We start from the raw sequence: 15,298 nt of genomic DNA, 5'->3' as shown, positions 1-15,298 counted from the left end.
AAGATAGAAAATGAGAAATAAGGAAGATTTGTTTGGTTTTTGAAGAGATGGAGTGCAGTTTGACATTTTACTCTGTTGTTTACTTTTAATGTTACAGGGGATGGAGTACAGTTTGACATTTCAATCTGTTGTCTGCTTTTAGTATTGCACTATGTTGCAACATTGCTAATAGTATCAGATTATTGGGGAGGTTACCAAATATCATATAAAATAAATTAAAAGTTATTTGTCTTATATGTTATTTGGTACCCTTCCCAATAACATGATATCTCATTAGCGGTTTTGCTATGTTGATTGCGGGAGAGTGATAAAGTTATCTGATATCAGTACATGTGATTTGTTCCCAAAATTTGTAAATAACGCTTATTTTCCTTATAACCAAAATCTTTAAATATGACATGCTATATCCCTTCGGTGTTTGAATTCATTTTTGGAAGCTACAATTGGTACAAATGACAATTGTTTTGCGTCCGTTTAGATTTTTGTGCTTAGCTTTCTTATGAATGTGTGGAAGTCATTTTCGAGTTCTAAGTCCCAACATAGAAGTAGTAATAAAGTAGTTGATGGTGCTGGTTAAAGAACAAGAAATCAAGGAATTCACATACACATATGGAATCAAATGCCAAACTTCTTACCTTGTGATATTTCCTTTGATAGATAGAATTTAGATGGACTTTTGTTAACTTGTATACCCGTATACATGTTAAGGTTTAATAAAGAATTATTTTATTTCTTTAAAAATTGTATTTTTTTGTCTTATTCTACTAGAAATTGGTTTTTCTTGCACTAAAAACAATATTATTTATTCCCAATGCAAAGAATTACTGTTTTCAATGTAATAAAACAAACAAATCTTGTTTCCAATGCAAGAAATTGTTGTTTTAATGAACCTTAACATGTATACGGGTATACAAGTTAACAAGACCCAGATGGGTGAAACCGAATCTTCTATTTTTTATGTTATAGACAATAAAGTATCCATCTATATCAAGAGTTTTCATACCTCGTTCAATGTCTTAGAGATAAGGACAAACGACATAGTAAATTACCTCGTATAGTCTCTCTATTTCTTTTTTCATTTTTGATTTTTAACCCAAAGGTATAATTTTCAAAAAAGAAAAAAGACTATTAAAATATAGAAGATTTTTATGTGAAATCTATACTAAAATCATTTAATCCAAATACAATAATAATTGAATTCAAATGAGTCAGTTATGTTGAAGAAAAAACAAAACTGAAATTACTTATTTCGTTTCTTATTTTTACTAGGAAATTTTTTTTATTGAAAGTCTTAAAGAAACGTAACATCGATCCGTTTTCTTACAAGGGATCGTAGCCATATAGGATGGTCACTAATCCAAAAATAGAATCAAGCTTAAGCCTTGTATTTTTTGCAAGGTGATCTACATGTATATCATTTATTTTTCTTCGTACAAAATTACATGATTTATATGAGCTGAATCAGGGATACCATCTGGTCGATCCAACGATTAGAATCATTTGAGATCTTTTTGTCCTATATGGAATCATATAAATCAGGCGCTAATACTCATATCCCCTTCATGAATCATGAAATATTACACTTCTAAAAAAACAAAATTATTAAATAATAATTTGCAATCCCTGATCACATCACGCGCACGTTGGACTACAACATTGCTAATGGGGTGTCGAATTACTGGGAAAAATACCAAAACCCATATAGGATAAAGGATTTTCATTGTTGTCCTAATATGTGTTTTGGTACTCTCCTAGTATTCCGACACCCGATTAGCAGCCATGGCTATACCTGTTTATCCTTCCCTTGTAGTAATTAGATTTTTTTTTTTTTTTTTTTGGTTTTGATCAGAAGTGATTAGATTTCTTTGACACCAGCTAACGGGGTCAAAAATTGAAAAGGTGTTTAGATCGTAATAGGGTGCAGCTAACCTTGTTGCTCAGCCAAAATAGCAACCACCAGCTCTCCATGGGTTAGTTCAGTTGAATAAGTTAGTAATAGAATACATGGAGATAATGACAATTTTAAATTAGCGTACTTTACTTTTCCCTTGGAACTCCGAATAGGTAATCTTTGCTTGATAGGACCAACTTGGTATTAAAGTAGGGATGGATTAAACTAAACCAAACTAAACTACATACAGTACTATAATTGGTGATCTCTTTACTAATCTTATCTAGTTTTCATCCACTTTATGAATTAACTAGTGCAAATAAAAATAAAAGAATAAAGAGTGTTTACTTTATACGGCCTAAGCCTTGGATGTTTAGGGTTATGAAAGTTATTCCGCGATAAGCCACTTTTGATCAGCCTAAGTAAGAAAAAAATGAACAGGAGAAACGAATTACCCACCAGTTGATTCCGAGGGTGGGTGAATACCGGAGACTGGAGTGCGCTTAAAAGATTACCAAATCTAGAGCGCGCAATCTAAAAGGGGTTACGTAATCACAAGTATGAAAGTAGGAGACGCATCACATGAGACTTTACTAATTGAAATGAAATTCGCTAAATTATTTGTTAGAAGATGACGAAATATCACTATCTGCTGATGTGCAAGGTCCTCCCCATAATAAGATAATCTAAATTATTGATGGAAACCAAACCAAATTATACAGAAAAGAAGGAAAAAAAAAATGAAAAAGAGAAGTCTTTAGCATCCACCCATGGCAGGAACTTCGAATTTCCATCTATTCCAGGTTTGGTTCTGTTATCACAAAGCTTAAGATTGTGATGTTGACCTAACTGACTTGGGTTGACTGTCAGTTACTTGTCATCCTCCCGAGCACACACTATCACTAATCGCACCTAAAATCTAAAATCTATAAACAAACATTCAAAAAGAAGAAGAAGGGGGCAGGGCAGTCGCTTACGCAACTTAAACGACCCTTTCATTTTGCCTCTAGAATCCTGTACTGCAAACCGCATAAAATCCCATCTTGCTAATTTGAGAGAACTCAAGCTGTCTGGTCTGGACTCTGAACACAACCCATCGTCTCTGGGAATGGGCGGGAAATATCACTTTTGACCAACTATCAGGAATCTGAATCTCTTTTAACAGTAAAAGATAAAAAGTTTGTTTCAGGATTGGCATGCATGTATTAAAATTCTCCCTAACTGACAAGCATATCACCACTGTATATAGTACTGTTTGTACCAGTACTGTTCTTGGTATTTGTCTTGCTAGTGTCTAACATTAATATTTTTTAACTGCTGATGTTTATCTTCACCCAACATCCTTTTTAAAACTATAGGAATGGTAAAGGCTAATACACAGATAGTGGCGCATGTTAAGAAAGTGGAATGACCTGGTACGCATTTTCATATATCATTTTATCTCTTCTAGTAGTGTATATTTTTCCAAGAGATTAAATTTTATTTGTTTTGGTGGAAGTATGACGAAATAATTAATCGTTGACTGTAGATGAGCATAAAAGGTCAAGAACTTCAAAAAATATTTTTAATCGATTTTTTAATCACTTTTTTGTATCCCTCATTATCTTCTTAATTTCTTTTAATCTTTTCTTGTTTGATTCTGTGTATTTCTAAGTGAGAGGAGGTCAAGGAGTTGTTGCTTCCAAAAATTAGGGTTTTTATGTCTAAAACAAGTACTTAGAAGAAGCAGAGGAAAAGAAGCTGTAGAATATCTGTACTTTTTGATTCATATGTTTCATGGGTTTAAAAGAAAGATTACTACTTGTACTTAATTAGATTTGAGCGGGAAAATCGTCTTCCGATGAAATAACGAAGAAAGAAAGAAAGAAAGAAAGAAAGAAAGAAAGAAAGGTATGGTTTTTATTCAGTTTATCGAGTCTTTGAGTTTAAATGTTTTTGATCTTTATTTAAGTTTTGATGAATCTGGGTTCTAAGTTTGACTAATAAATTATTAAAAAGTCACCTGGTTTTGATTTTTAATCTGAAAGCATGTGTTTATGTTGCTCATGGAATGAGAAATGGACTTTGATGCTATCATTTACTTGGACTAAATTTTTGTTAAAAGTTTTCATTTCATTAGTTTCTCTGAATATAATTTATGTTTTGTTGAGATATATTCATTTAAGATCTGGGTATTCGTTGATACTTGGTAGAAATAGATTATCAAGCAGTGTTCATAATCATTGATATGGACAGAGATTGTATTCTTATTTAGAGAGATGTATTAAATGTACAGTCCGATATTGTATCGTATTTGTCGGTTGCACTTCGACTGCTATAATAATTAAGTTGTAGTGATTTGATTTTGTTATGCTATGAACGCACTAGTTTTAGAAAATTTGCCGTCCGTTGGAAGCACATCGCTTCTTCAGGTGTCGGAATTTGCCATCTGTCTGGAAACTTTTTGGTATCAAAATCAACTTTTGGTGAATGGCAGCTTTCTTTTAGTTTATCAACTAAATTGGCGACTCTCTTACTAAAAGCAAGAAAGTCCTTTGCTTTATGCCTATCCAGTTTTGTCAACTTTGTAGTTGAATGTGTTTCCATTACACAATGGTTGAAGAATTTGAATGTGGATTAGATGATTCAGCATAATTGAAATGCTTGAGTAGTGAGGGGTGGAAGAAATGTCCAATATTCTGCAAAACTACTTCCAAGACAATCATAAGCTTCTCCCTTCAGTACTAGAATCTCATTATTCAGTAGCTTTACTTGAAAAACATCAGATGCTTAAGAATGGTATGAAGGAAGGTAAAAAATGAAACAAAAGCTTGCGCGATTTGGGAAGGAATGTGTTTTATTTGTTACCTTTAATTTTCCTAGATTAAGGCCAGTGTACCTCCATTTATCTTAAACACTTTCCATATGCATGATGCGCCCAATTGTTCAATCCAACTTCTACAAAAACGTGCCCTAGTTTCTCTCCAGAGTCTCTAGCTATGCCAGGTCAAGTTCTTAAGGTCTAGTTTTGTTTTTGATATTTTTTCAGGAATTTCCTTTGGTATTCCTTATTTAATATAGCTGAGATCTTCTTACATTTTCTGTCATAACACTTGTTCGTTCCTGCAGACATTTCCACTAAAAGAGTATGAACTCTCCCACAACACAATTTGCCACCTCTAGAAGGATGGGTATGTACGAGCCACCCCACCAGGTTAGCATGTGGACTGATGCTTTCAAAATCCATAATGGTCCAAATTCAGCCGCATCTATGATTGTAGAGATCGACAATAAACTGGACAGCACCCAGGTGAGAAGCATTATAAATTTTTTATGGTTCCGTTATCTTTCAATATTTTTTCTTACCGAGTTGTGTGCTAAATCTCACATATCCATCATCCTTTTAACAGTCCGATGATACTTCTCAAGGAATAGTAGGATCATCGAAGAAGTATGATCAGGAGGCAAGCAAGCCTGTTGAGAAGGTAAAAGTCACGGTCCTTGGATGATTTGATTGCTCCTTTTCTTTGATTACAGTATTTAAACACGGGTATGCTGTTCTACTACTTTGTATTCATTAGACTAGATCATTGCTGTTATTGACCATAAACTTCTGCATTAAAAAGATACACAGACACACCACAAACACTATTTACATACCTTATACAAAACCAGTTATATATGTTTTTAGTTTGGTATGATTTGGTTTCTCAATGAGTGTGTTGGTCAGTTTCGAATAAGTTTGTATTCTAATGTACAGGTATTGAGACGTCTTGCACAAAATCGAGAAGCTGCACGGAAAAGTCGCCTGCGAAAAAAGGTTGGGAGAAATTTTCAAGCAGATAGAAGTGTATAAGCTTTTGAGGTGTTTATTGTTTGTGCTTGACCCGTCAACATGAAACTTTGCAGGCGTATGTTCAACAATTGGAAACAAGTCGTTTGAAGTTATCACAAATAGAACAGGACCTTAATCGTGCTAGACAGCAGGTTTGCAGACTCTCTCTCTCTATTTATCTCCTTCAGTTTTATTTAATAAAGCAAAGACAATGGAAAGTAATAGTTCCCATCTAAAGGAGCAGTGACTGCCTTGCTGCAGGGTGCATACATTGGCGATACTAGTCATTTGGGGTTCTCTGGACCTGCTAACTCAGGTAAGCTGTCGCATGTACCAATTACCAATTTCATTGATCATCTCATTCTTACAGTATTTTGGCCGTTGTAAATATTGCTTTTTGGCCCGTGATTCTTTTGTTAACATCCCTGGAAAATCCGTCACTAATTTATCACGAGGTATACTCTTCAAGCTTCCAACTTTAAGGTAATCATTGAGCCATAGTTAGTCAAATGCAAAGTACTACTCTAGTTTGGAACAATGTTTTAAAGAATGAGATTTTCATTCCTTTTACTCATCTTAGTTAATCCTTTAATAATTTTAAGGATCCTTAGCCCCCAGGTATTTCTTTAAGTTGGTTTTCAGCCAACTTTTGGCACTGATAAAAAGAGAGCCCGAATCCGGCCATCCTTATTTCTGGGTCTAATGACCACGTACGTGTTGTCAACCAGATTCCACTTCTCCCTCTTTCTCTGCTTACCACTTCATGCACTGCTTTCTTTCACCTCATTGGTGAAGATGTTTCCTCTTGTAGGGATTGCGACTTTTGACATGGAATATGGTCATTGGGTTGAAGAACAAAACAGACAAATACGTGAACTAAGATCTGCTTTACTAGCTAATGTAACTGATATAGAGCTCCGTATACTTGTTGATGGTGCCATGAATCACTATTTCGATCTTTTTCGCATGAAATCTACTGCTGCAAAGGCTGATGTTTTCTACTTGATGTCGGGTATGTGGAAAACGTCAGCAGAACGTTTTTTTCAGTGGATTGGTGGTTTCCGACCTTCAGAGCTTCTAAAGGTTAGTGGAATTTCAATTCATCAACATACTTTATTCTTGTTCTATTCTTCTTTGGTTGTCAAAAATTATGGGTTTAATTCCTCTTACTCCTATCAGGTCCTCACGCCACAACTTGATCCATTGACAGAGCAACAACTAGTGAATGTATATAGTCTACAACAATCATGTCAACAAGCCGAAGATGCTCTTTCTCAAGGGATGAACAAACTTCAAGAAACTGTTTCTGATACACTGGCGGCGGATCTGTTGAATTCAGGGAATTATATGGCACAAATGGCCTCGGCAATTGAGAAGTTAGAAGCTCTTGTAAGCTTTGTAAATCAGGTACCTTATTTTCTCCCGATACTGATTAGATTATACTCCATAACTAATCTTCCTTTAGTTAATTGCTTCATGCTATCATTCTTGAGATATCTCTACATCATTTTGAACATCAAGCATCTAGGCATGGTTAAGGAGATATTTTTGTTATGGCTGAGTACAGTCAAAATGCACCAATTTTATCTTCTTCTTTGCTATGGGCTGGCCAGTAAACGCAAGAAAGCCACACTGTAATATGAAGGCCATGTATATATATGCTGGAAGCGCTGAAAGGGACTAGATTTGAACTATTTAAGGTTGGAAATTGGTGCTTTCACCTGATAACAGGTCCTTGAGAGTGTGGGTTCTTAAGCCCACTTCTGAATCTGGGGAGAAACAACAGTTCACCTTCCCATGGCTTGACGACATGGGATGTACCTTGAACTACGGCACTAGCAATTAGGTAGTTGTATGGTGTATCTCACATTATCAGTGAACTGAGCACAATTGAATGCAGTCGTTAGGTACTGCAGCATTTTTGTTATTGTAGAACGTTAAACATCTTTACCCTGTCTTACTTTCTTATTGACCCACTTTTGCTCAGTAAACAGACAATTAACGTTTAATATTCTGTTAGGCGGGCCATCTTCGCCAACAGACGCTGCAACAAATGTCTCGTATCTTAACAACTCGTCAGACAGCTAGAGGACTACTTGCACTAGGTGATTATTTCCAAAGGCTTCGAGCCCTGAGTAACCTTTGGGCGGCTAGGCCACGTGAACCAGCATAATCTACACACAATTAGAACTTACAAAACCCTCAACTAAATATTTTAAAGACTCATCATCAGCCAAGAGGTAGAAGAAATTAAAGCATAGCAAGTAAAGTCAGTTGTTTAGCTTCGCTTATCAAGGTCACCACTTCCCTTGGTAAGTCTTTGTTTACTTGTTAATCCGGTAAGTGATATTTTAATGCTTCTGGAAAGACTTTTTTTTGTTCCAAAATAATAATTAAAAAAAAAACATCCAAGAATGTATATATGAAAATCTTTCTCAAGTGTCCATGTATCAAGAGCGTGGGTTTGTTAATAGAACCTCACTGCACATTTATATGCATTGCCGGAAACAGAAAACGTAATAAGGAGAAGATTATAGAAGGGGTTGTTTTCTTTTGAGTCTTAAGTTAAATGTTGTACCAGTAAGACATGTAATGTAAAGTTTTGGGGAATTATTGTGGTGGCGTTGTTTCTGTGCGTCTGTGTTTTGAGTTTTGTGTTGGGAGATGAAAACATATGTAATGTACATCAGTGTATCTATCAAAATCGTTTTGCTTCTTGTAGTGATCTTCTGAGGTTGCTCTTTGGTTTCTGATATGTAGAAAAGGAAATGTTACAAATGTTAAACGGTTAACTTCAAGAAGTCATTTATTCCTTTGGGAAGCTGCTCTTGATGATTTTTTATTTGCGGATGTTTTGTAGAAACGGGTGTCAATGGTATTATCCAGAGACCTTTAAACATAAGATACGCGCATGTGTCTTTGCAAAGTCTGCCTCACTACCTGAAAATTGCCAAGTGACTCAATAGCGGTACCCAAGCCTCTGCAAAGCTATTCTATGAAATTTGGTAAACTCAGACATGGTTACGAAAGCTATTACTGGAACTAATCTTAACCGATTTTTGAATTGTTCAACCGTTATTCAATGGAACAATGCTATTAGAGCGAGTGTCAATGAGGGTAACCCTACTAAAGCTTTTCTTTTATTCCGCCAAATGAAGCAATCAGGATTTGAACCCAACTTTTTGACATTTCCATTCATTGCTAAAGCTTGTGCTAAACTATCCAACTGCAAATTAGCAGAAATCATTCATACCCATGTTGTAAAATCACCATTTTGTTATGATATCTTTGTACAAACAGCATTCCTGGATATGTACTGTAAATGTAATCAATTAAATGTTGCTTACAAATTGTTTGAGGAAATGCCTGATAGAGACATGGCGTCTTGGAATGCCATGATGATGGGTTTTGCACAAATGGGTCTTTCTGATAAGGTTTTGATTCTTTTGGTTCAAATGAGATTATCGGATTTTCAACCTGATTCCATTACGGTTATAGCCCTGACACAATCGAGTTGTAATAGTGCAAGTGGTTTGAATGCGTTAAAAGCTGTTCATTGTCTAGGAACTCGGATTGGGGTAGGAGATGATATCTCAGTTTCTAATACTTGGATTTCTGCGTATGCGAAGTTTAATGACTTGTGTTCATCTAAGATGGTTTTTGATGAGATCTCAGTTGGTCTAAGAACTGTAATTTCTTGGAACTCTTTGATTTCAGGATATGCTCAGTTTGAAAGATTTTATGAGGCTGTCAGTCTCTATCGAAACATGTGTCATGAAGAAAAAAGACCTGATTTGTGCACAATTACCAGCTTGATTTCTTCTTGCATTCATCCTGAAGCAATTTCAGAAGGTAAACAAATCCATTCTCACGGTATCAAGATTGGCTGTGATTCCAACATTTCTTTGATTAATACACTGATTTCAATGTATTCAAAGTGTGGAGACATGGACTCTGCTCGTTACTTATTTGACACCATGTTGGAAAGAACTTGTGTTTCTTGGACGGTGATGATTAATGGGTACGCAGAGGAAGGGGATTTAGTCGAAGCATTTGATTTGTTCGGTTCCATGGAAGAAGCTGGTGAAAAGCCGGATTTGGTTACTTTGATTTCTTTATTATCTGCTTGTGGACAAACAGGAAATTTAGAACTTGGGAGATGGATTAATAGGTACATAATTTCAAACAACTTTGGACAGACTGTCATGGTTTGTAATGCATTAATCGATATGTATGCAAAGTGTGGAAGTATGGAAAGCGCCCACGAGACATTTAAGTCCATGAGTAACAGAACTATTGTTTCTTGGACAACTATGATTTCAGGTTCTGGTTTGAATGGAGAATTTGAGGAAGCTCTGAATCTTTTCTCACAAATGTTAGATTCCGGTGTAAAACCAAATCATGTTACTTTTCTTGCGGTTCTTCAAGCCTGTACCCACGCAGGTTTGCTTGAGAAAGGGTTGGAGTATTTTGATTTGATGGAAAAAGCTTACAAATTATGTCCTACGTTAGAACACTATTCTTGTATAGCTGATCTACTTGGAAGAAAAGGAAAGTTACGAGAAGCGTTAGAGTTTATTCAGAAGATGCCTTTGAAACCTGACGCTGGTGTTTGGGGTGCTCTGCTTGGCTCTTGCAAAATTCACAATGAGATAGAAATTGGTGAATTTGTGGCTCAGAAACTTTTCGAGCTTGAGCCTGAAGCTGCAGTTTCTTATGTGGCCATGGCCAATATTTTTGCCTCGAAAGGAAAGTGGGACAATGTAGCAAAGACACGTAAAATGATGAAATCCAATCGCGTGAAAAAATCACCTGGTAAAAGTTTTGTTCAAGTGAACGGAGCGATGCACTCATTCACAGTTGAAGATCGGTGTCACCAAGAAGGAATATTGATATATGAAGTCTTAGATGGCTTAGCTTTGCAATTGAAAAAAGATAGATTAGAACAGCACATGGAGTTCATTCTCTATCAGCACGAGCTGGAGAAGTAAGCTTTCAGGATTTGGAAGATAATTGTGATTCCAAAAAAGAAAAATAGCAGGTTGATTAAATCGTGGTGCAAGAAATAGAAAGTTTAGTTAGACTTGAAGTGGGTGATGCAGGCCAAGTTTACTACCGTGCCGAGAATATAACTTTAACACAGAAATATGAATCTTGATGTTTCGCGAAAGTTCAGAACTTCATTTTGGAAGTGTATTTTTGAAGTTCTTCAACTTCAGAAAAGCTTGCTGACATCTTAACCTGAATTGACAGAAAATGTCGTCTGTTCTGCAAAGCACATTCTGCTTGACAACCACATTATGCTACAATTTGTTTCTCTTTACCATGGGATACAGTCACGTCTTGATTGGGTAGCTTCCTGGTTCATGATTGATCTTAATCTTGGTGACTGGCTAGGGTAAACCTAGCTTCTATAAGTACTCATGTTGAAACACTTTTACTAGTATAGTTCTTGACATACTAGAGCTATATTTCTGAATCACATTGAACATTTGGACAGACTTTTGGAAAAGCCTTTCAAAAGGGTCTATGAAAAACCCACTAGATATGCCTTTGTACAAAGAACTGCACATTTAAAAGAAAAAGAAGATGCAATAATCTTTTTTAAAAAGTTCCAGGACCAACTCAAATTTACACAGATTTCTATCCTTTTCGTCTTCTTTCATTTCCTGAAATTAGCATTTGAAACTACAAGGAAGAATTGTGTATTCATTTGCAAGTATCCCAACATTCTGGTGTTATGCAAGCTACATCCCTCTTTTCTTATCTCTTGAAACTTCAGACACATCCTCATAACTTTGATAGGGAGTAGTCCAATGCATCCACCAGAAAATCTGCAAGCAATTGAAGTCAAGATAGATTTCAAAAAGATTGAAAATGTAAAGACTAGAAAGAGATGAAAGCTGAAATATCTCGAAATTGATGAGTTTGCTTAGACCTTTTTAGGGAGATTACTATATTTCTTTTGAGTAACTAAGTACAAGGTACAGAGCAATGGTCATTCATGGGTAGCATACTCTTATGCAACCATAGTAAGAGTACTAGTAGCTTGCAAGACTCCATTGAAAATTCACTTGAAACCTAAAGTCCAAAGTGACCATGGAACTGAAAGGTGGAGAGTGAGATTACCTGCATCGTCCTTGGAGAAACACATAGGTGGTTTTATTCTGAAGACATTTCCATGTAGGCCTCCTTTTCCGACCAGAACACCAAGCTCTTAAATCAAAAATAGACATTTTGTTAAGGAACTATTACAGAGAACAAATTTATAATCCGGCACTAGGTTGATTCCTTTTACCTCGGAGTTTCTCAAACAGCACTGCAGTTTCTACTTTGGCAGGTGTTTTCTCTTTTCTGTCAGTTACTAGTTCTACCCCCAACATTAATCACCTACCTCTGATATCTCCACTTACTGTGAAATAAGAGCAAATGTAAATGAGATCCAAGGGAAAATCCAAAATTTCATAGAATGCAGACTTTACTGTATCCGGACGATGAAAACATTCTAAAAGATAGCATACTACATAAGTAACAAACAGGGTCCACAGTGCAAATGTTATTTATCCAAGGCTGGGATCATCTATTTTTTTTGTCATTATAACGCTCCAATCACAGATCTTTATCTTCATGATACTTTTATTTACATCAAACTCAAAATCTCCACAGATCATGTAGGAACACTCAGAATAGGTTCCAGAACACAGTGCCCGGAAGTTAAGAAATAATGTGGATATGAAGAATAAGAAACTCACAGGTGCAGTACTTTTATAAATCCTAACCTTAGATTCATGATTTATGGCAATCTAGTTGACACATTTGTGCCCACACAAAAGTAGAAACCAGAAATAACCACTTTGTAAACCAAAAGATGAGCAATTTATAATTATTCAGAAGAAAGGAAATATTAACAACATTGGAACTGTGAGAGTTGTAGATAAAGTAAATGAGTTTAACAGACTAATCAAGTAATCTAAGGATACCAGATGCTTACTGTCGTATCTCTGCTGAGCTTTCAAACGCTCTGTTAAGTGGGAGCCAATATCAGCACAATGTGCTTGACGCTTTTCCTTATCAAGGACTCTGAGAACGGCAAGCCCACCAGCCGAACATACAGGGTTGCCACCAAATGTGTTGAACTGGATTTTTTGAGCCATCACACTTGCTATTTCTGGTGTTGTCACAACTGCTCCTAATGGTAAACCATTTCCTATACCCTGTCTCAATTCATAGAACAGATTACTCAAAGTGTATACTTGAATGATTGGTGGTTAACACGAATATAGACTTGTTCAAATCAAACAAACTATATAAAGATCTGAATCTTCAGGCATCAAGAAGTACGTGAGAGTGGTGGTACTGACCTTGGCCATAGTAATAATGTCAGGAATGACACCTTGTGTCTCAAAACCCCAGTAATGGCTTCCAGTACGGCCAAATCCTGTTTGGACTTCATCAGCTATACACACCCCACCTGCCTTATGTACCACATCATATACTTGCTTTTAAGTATCCAGGGGCCAACTCAACTGTTCCTCCAACTCCCTGTAGTTAAATGAAAAATCACTCTCACTGTATTGTATAGTCTCTATACATTGGAGACAGAAAGCACTAAGATATTCATATGAAATAGATTGCCAACTCTAGCCTGGATAGTTTCCGCGATAAAACCTGCCACTTTACCAGATGTACCAAAATCAATGTGATCTTGTACATCTTTGACATAGCGACTGGTATCAGCACCAAAGGCCCCACGATAGGGATCTGGGTTCATAACATGATGAATTTCCCCCTGCGGAAGTTTGTCAAAAGAAACTACAGTGAGATGTTGTTATTATAACATCGTCGAGAGTATATATTTTTTTTTTTATAAAAAGTTAACCTATAGACAATTAGTTTAAGTCGAGCAGATGATTAGCAAGTAGTTAGTTCTAGCTACTGTACCTAGTTTACTAATATCCGAGAGTTATCATAAAATATTCAATAAAATGCACACCTGGGGGATGTTGTACTTCCAGGTGTTCAGAGCCGTCAAGCCAATAGTGTTAGAACTTCCACCATAATATGCATTTCTTAAAGCAATCATACCAAGATTACCACTATATAATCTGGCCATCAACATGGCTAACTCATTTGCTTCCGTTCCCGAATTGACAAAATATACAACCTGCACTTTCCAGAATGTATATCGAGTTAAAATAGAAACTTACATACCAAACAACTTACTACTTATTATAACACCAAAGTTCACTGTCTGCCTGAATTCGTAATTTTTTCCACACATAGTATATATCAGAAATATTGATGGTGACTGTTATCATCAATGCCCCAAGCACATATATGAAGAATAATTTAGAGTCATGATTGCTTAATCTACTCTTCTGAGACCAAGTAGAACAAAAGTCTGCAGTACTTCAAAAATTGGAGTGCTTCATTTAGTATCTAAATATGTGCACAAGACACTTAAATTTTAAAAAGCATGTAATAATCCAGATAATTGGCACCTTCAGGTTCCCCGGCATTTTTGAGGCTAAAGCCTCCGCAAAATCAGCAATCTGATGGTGCAGGTAAATCGTAGTTGCATGCTGTAGCAACTTTGTTTGTTCAACCACTGCATCGACAATATCTGGATGGCAGTGTCCGCAGGAAACAGTAACAATCCCAGCAAATGCATCTAGATATCGCCTTCCACTGTCATCAAACAGGTATTGCATCTTGCCTTCGACTATATTTAGCTGCAAATATGTAAGATCAAAGTTTGAGAACAAATAAAACACAAACTAGTGACAACAGAAAACATATACTATAACAAATAGAATTTTTATATGCATTACTAGTAAACCCTATTCAAAATCTGTTGACCAAAATCCTTTCAAGAATATCAATTAGAAATACGGATGATGAAATGATATTCCTAGAATATAAAATCAAAGATCAAACACAATATGGTCAAGAAATGTCAAATACCCGAATCATGTTTTGACATGTAAAGAGCTCATTTTGGTAAACTTAGGTTATAAGACTTCAATCAACAAATATATCCAGCAAATTAGATAACTCCAAAGCTAGATCTTAACAAGAATATCAAATTAAATAACAAACACAGCATCTTTAACTAAACCCTAATTTCTGAAATCCCTAGATCACCAACCCCATACTAAAATTTCACAAAAATAATTTCTTAAGAGAAAAAGAGATCTTACAGGCTTCTCATAGTAATGAAAGAGAGATGGACCTAGAAATTTCTTTCTTTTCTGAAAGATTTGTTCAGCTGATGGACCAGTATATGTTTTAGGTTCATAATCAAAAGGTCGGATGATCGGAGTCGTGATTGAAGAAGAATAAGAATTACAAAGTAGTAATCTTTGATAATTCTTTGTAGACTCAACACTTTTCTTGCATAAATTTCTATATAACATCATCATCTTACAGTCCTTAGAGTTCAGTTTTGAGTAGCAGAGAGAGAGAGAGGACAATTGGCGCCACTTTTATACTAGTATATGCATCCTGAATTGTGTGTGACTGGGAGTACTATAGTTAGCGTGCTTCCATGCTTGTTACAAATCACGATCATTTTGTGACTAGAATCTTACTTC

The 15,298-nt window shown here is 35.8% G+C and overlaps 2 protein-coding genes and 1 pseudogene across 3 annotated transcripts; 2 read left to right on the top strand and 1 right to left on the bottom strand.

Moving 5' to 3' along the window:
* The first annotated feature begins 2,968 nt into the window (after positions 1 to 2,968).
* On the top strand, positions 2,969 to 8,426 carry LOC113347468 (transcription factor TGA1-like). Of its 2 annotated transcripts, XM_026591130.1 has the most exons (10): positions 2,969 to 3,306; positions 3,707 to 3,781; positions 5,000 to 5,180; positions 5,281 to 5,355; positions 5,631 to 5,690; positions 5,780 to 5,857; positions 5,967 to 6,021; positions 6,517 to 6,788; positions 6,885 to 7,112; positions 7,726 to 8,426. In XM_026591130.1, the coding sequence occupies exons 3-10, from the start codon at positions 5,019 to 5,021 to the stop codon at positions 7,876 to 7,878; spliced, it is 1,083 nt and encodes a 360-aa protein (XP_026446915.1). In that variant the 5' UTR covers positions 2,969 to 3,306; positions 3,707 to 3,781; positions 5,000 to 5,018; the 3' UTR covers positions 7,879 to 8,426. The 2 variants fall into 2 exon arrangements, with proteins under 2 accessions (XP_026446915.1, XP_026446914.1); XM_026591129.1 differs by lacking the exon at positions 2,969 to 3,306 and having other exon boundaries at positions 3,486 to 3,781.
* Positions 8,427 to 8,546: 120 nt separating this feature from the next.
* LOC113347466 (pentatricopeptide repeat-containing protein At4g19191, mitochondrial-like) lies at positions 8,547 to 11,042 on the top strand. Its single transcript, XM_026591128.1, has one exon. It carries the CDS (start codon positions 8,723 to 8,725, stop codon positions 10,694 to 10,696), a length of 1,974 nt encoding a protein of 657 aa, XP_026446913.1. The 5' UTR covers positions 8,547 to 8,722; the 3' UTR covers positions 10,697 to 11,042.
* Positions 11,043 to 11,277: 235 nt separating this feature from the next.
* On the bottom strand, positions 11,278 to 15,147 carry LOC113347467 (annotated as a pseudogene).
* Between the last annotated feature and the right edge of the window lie 151 nt (positions 15,148 to 15,298).

This window comes from Papaver somniferum, chromosome 2 (assembly GCF_003573695.1).
Source record: "Papaver somniferum cultivar HN1 chromosome 2, ASM357369v1, whole genome shotgun sequence".
Lineage (NCBI taxonomy): Eukaryota > Viridiplantae > Streptophyta > Magnoliopsida > Ranunculales > Papaveraceae > Papaver > Papaver somniferum.
This window is presented reverse-complemented; position numbering and strand designations above follow the sequence as displayed.

Excerpts from the sequence above, each read along its gene's own strand:
- LOC113347468 (XM_026591130.1), top strand. The coding sequence starts at position 5,019 with ATGAACTCTCCCACAACACAATTTGCCACCTCTAGAAGGATGGGTATG. Across the intron at positions 5,181-5,280 it reads ATAAACTGGACAGCACCCAG|TCCGATGATACTTCTCAAGG; the intron begins GTGAGAAGCATT and ends TCCTTTTAACAG. Across the intron at positions 5,356-5,630 it reads CAAGCAAGCCTGTTGAGAAG|GTATTGAGACGTCTTGCACA; the intron begins GTAAAAGTCACG and ends TCTAATGTACAG.
- LOC113347466 (XM_026591128.1), top strand. The coding sequence starts at position 8,723 with ATGGTTACGAAAGCTATTACTGGAACTAATCTTAACCGATTTTTGAAT.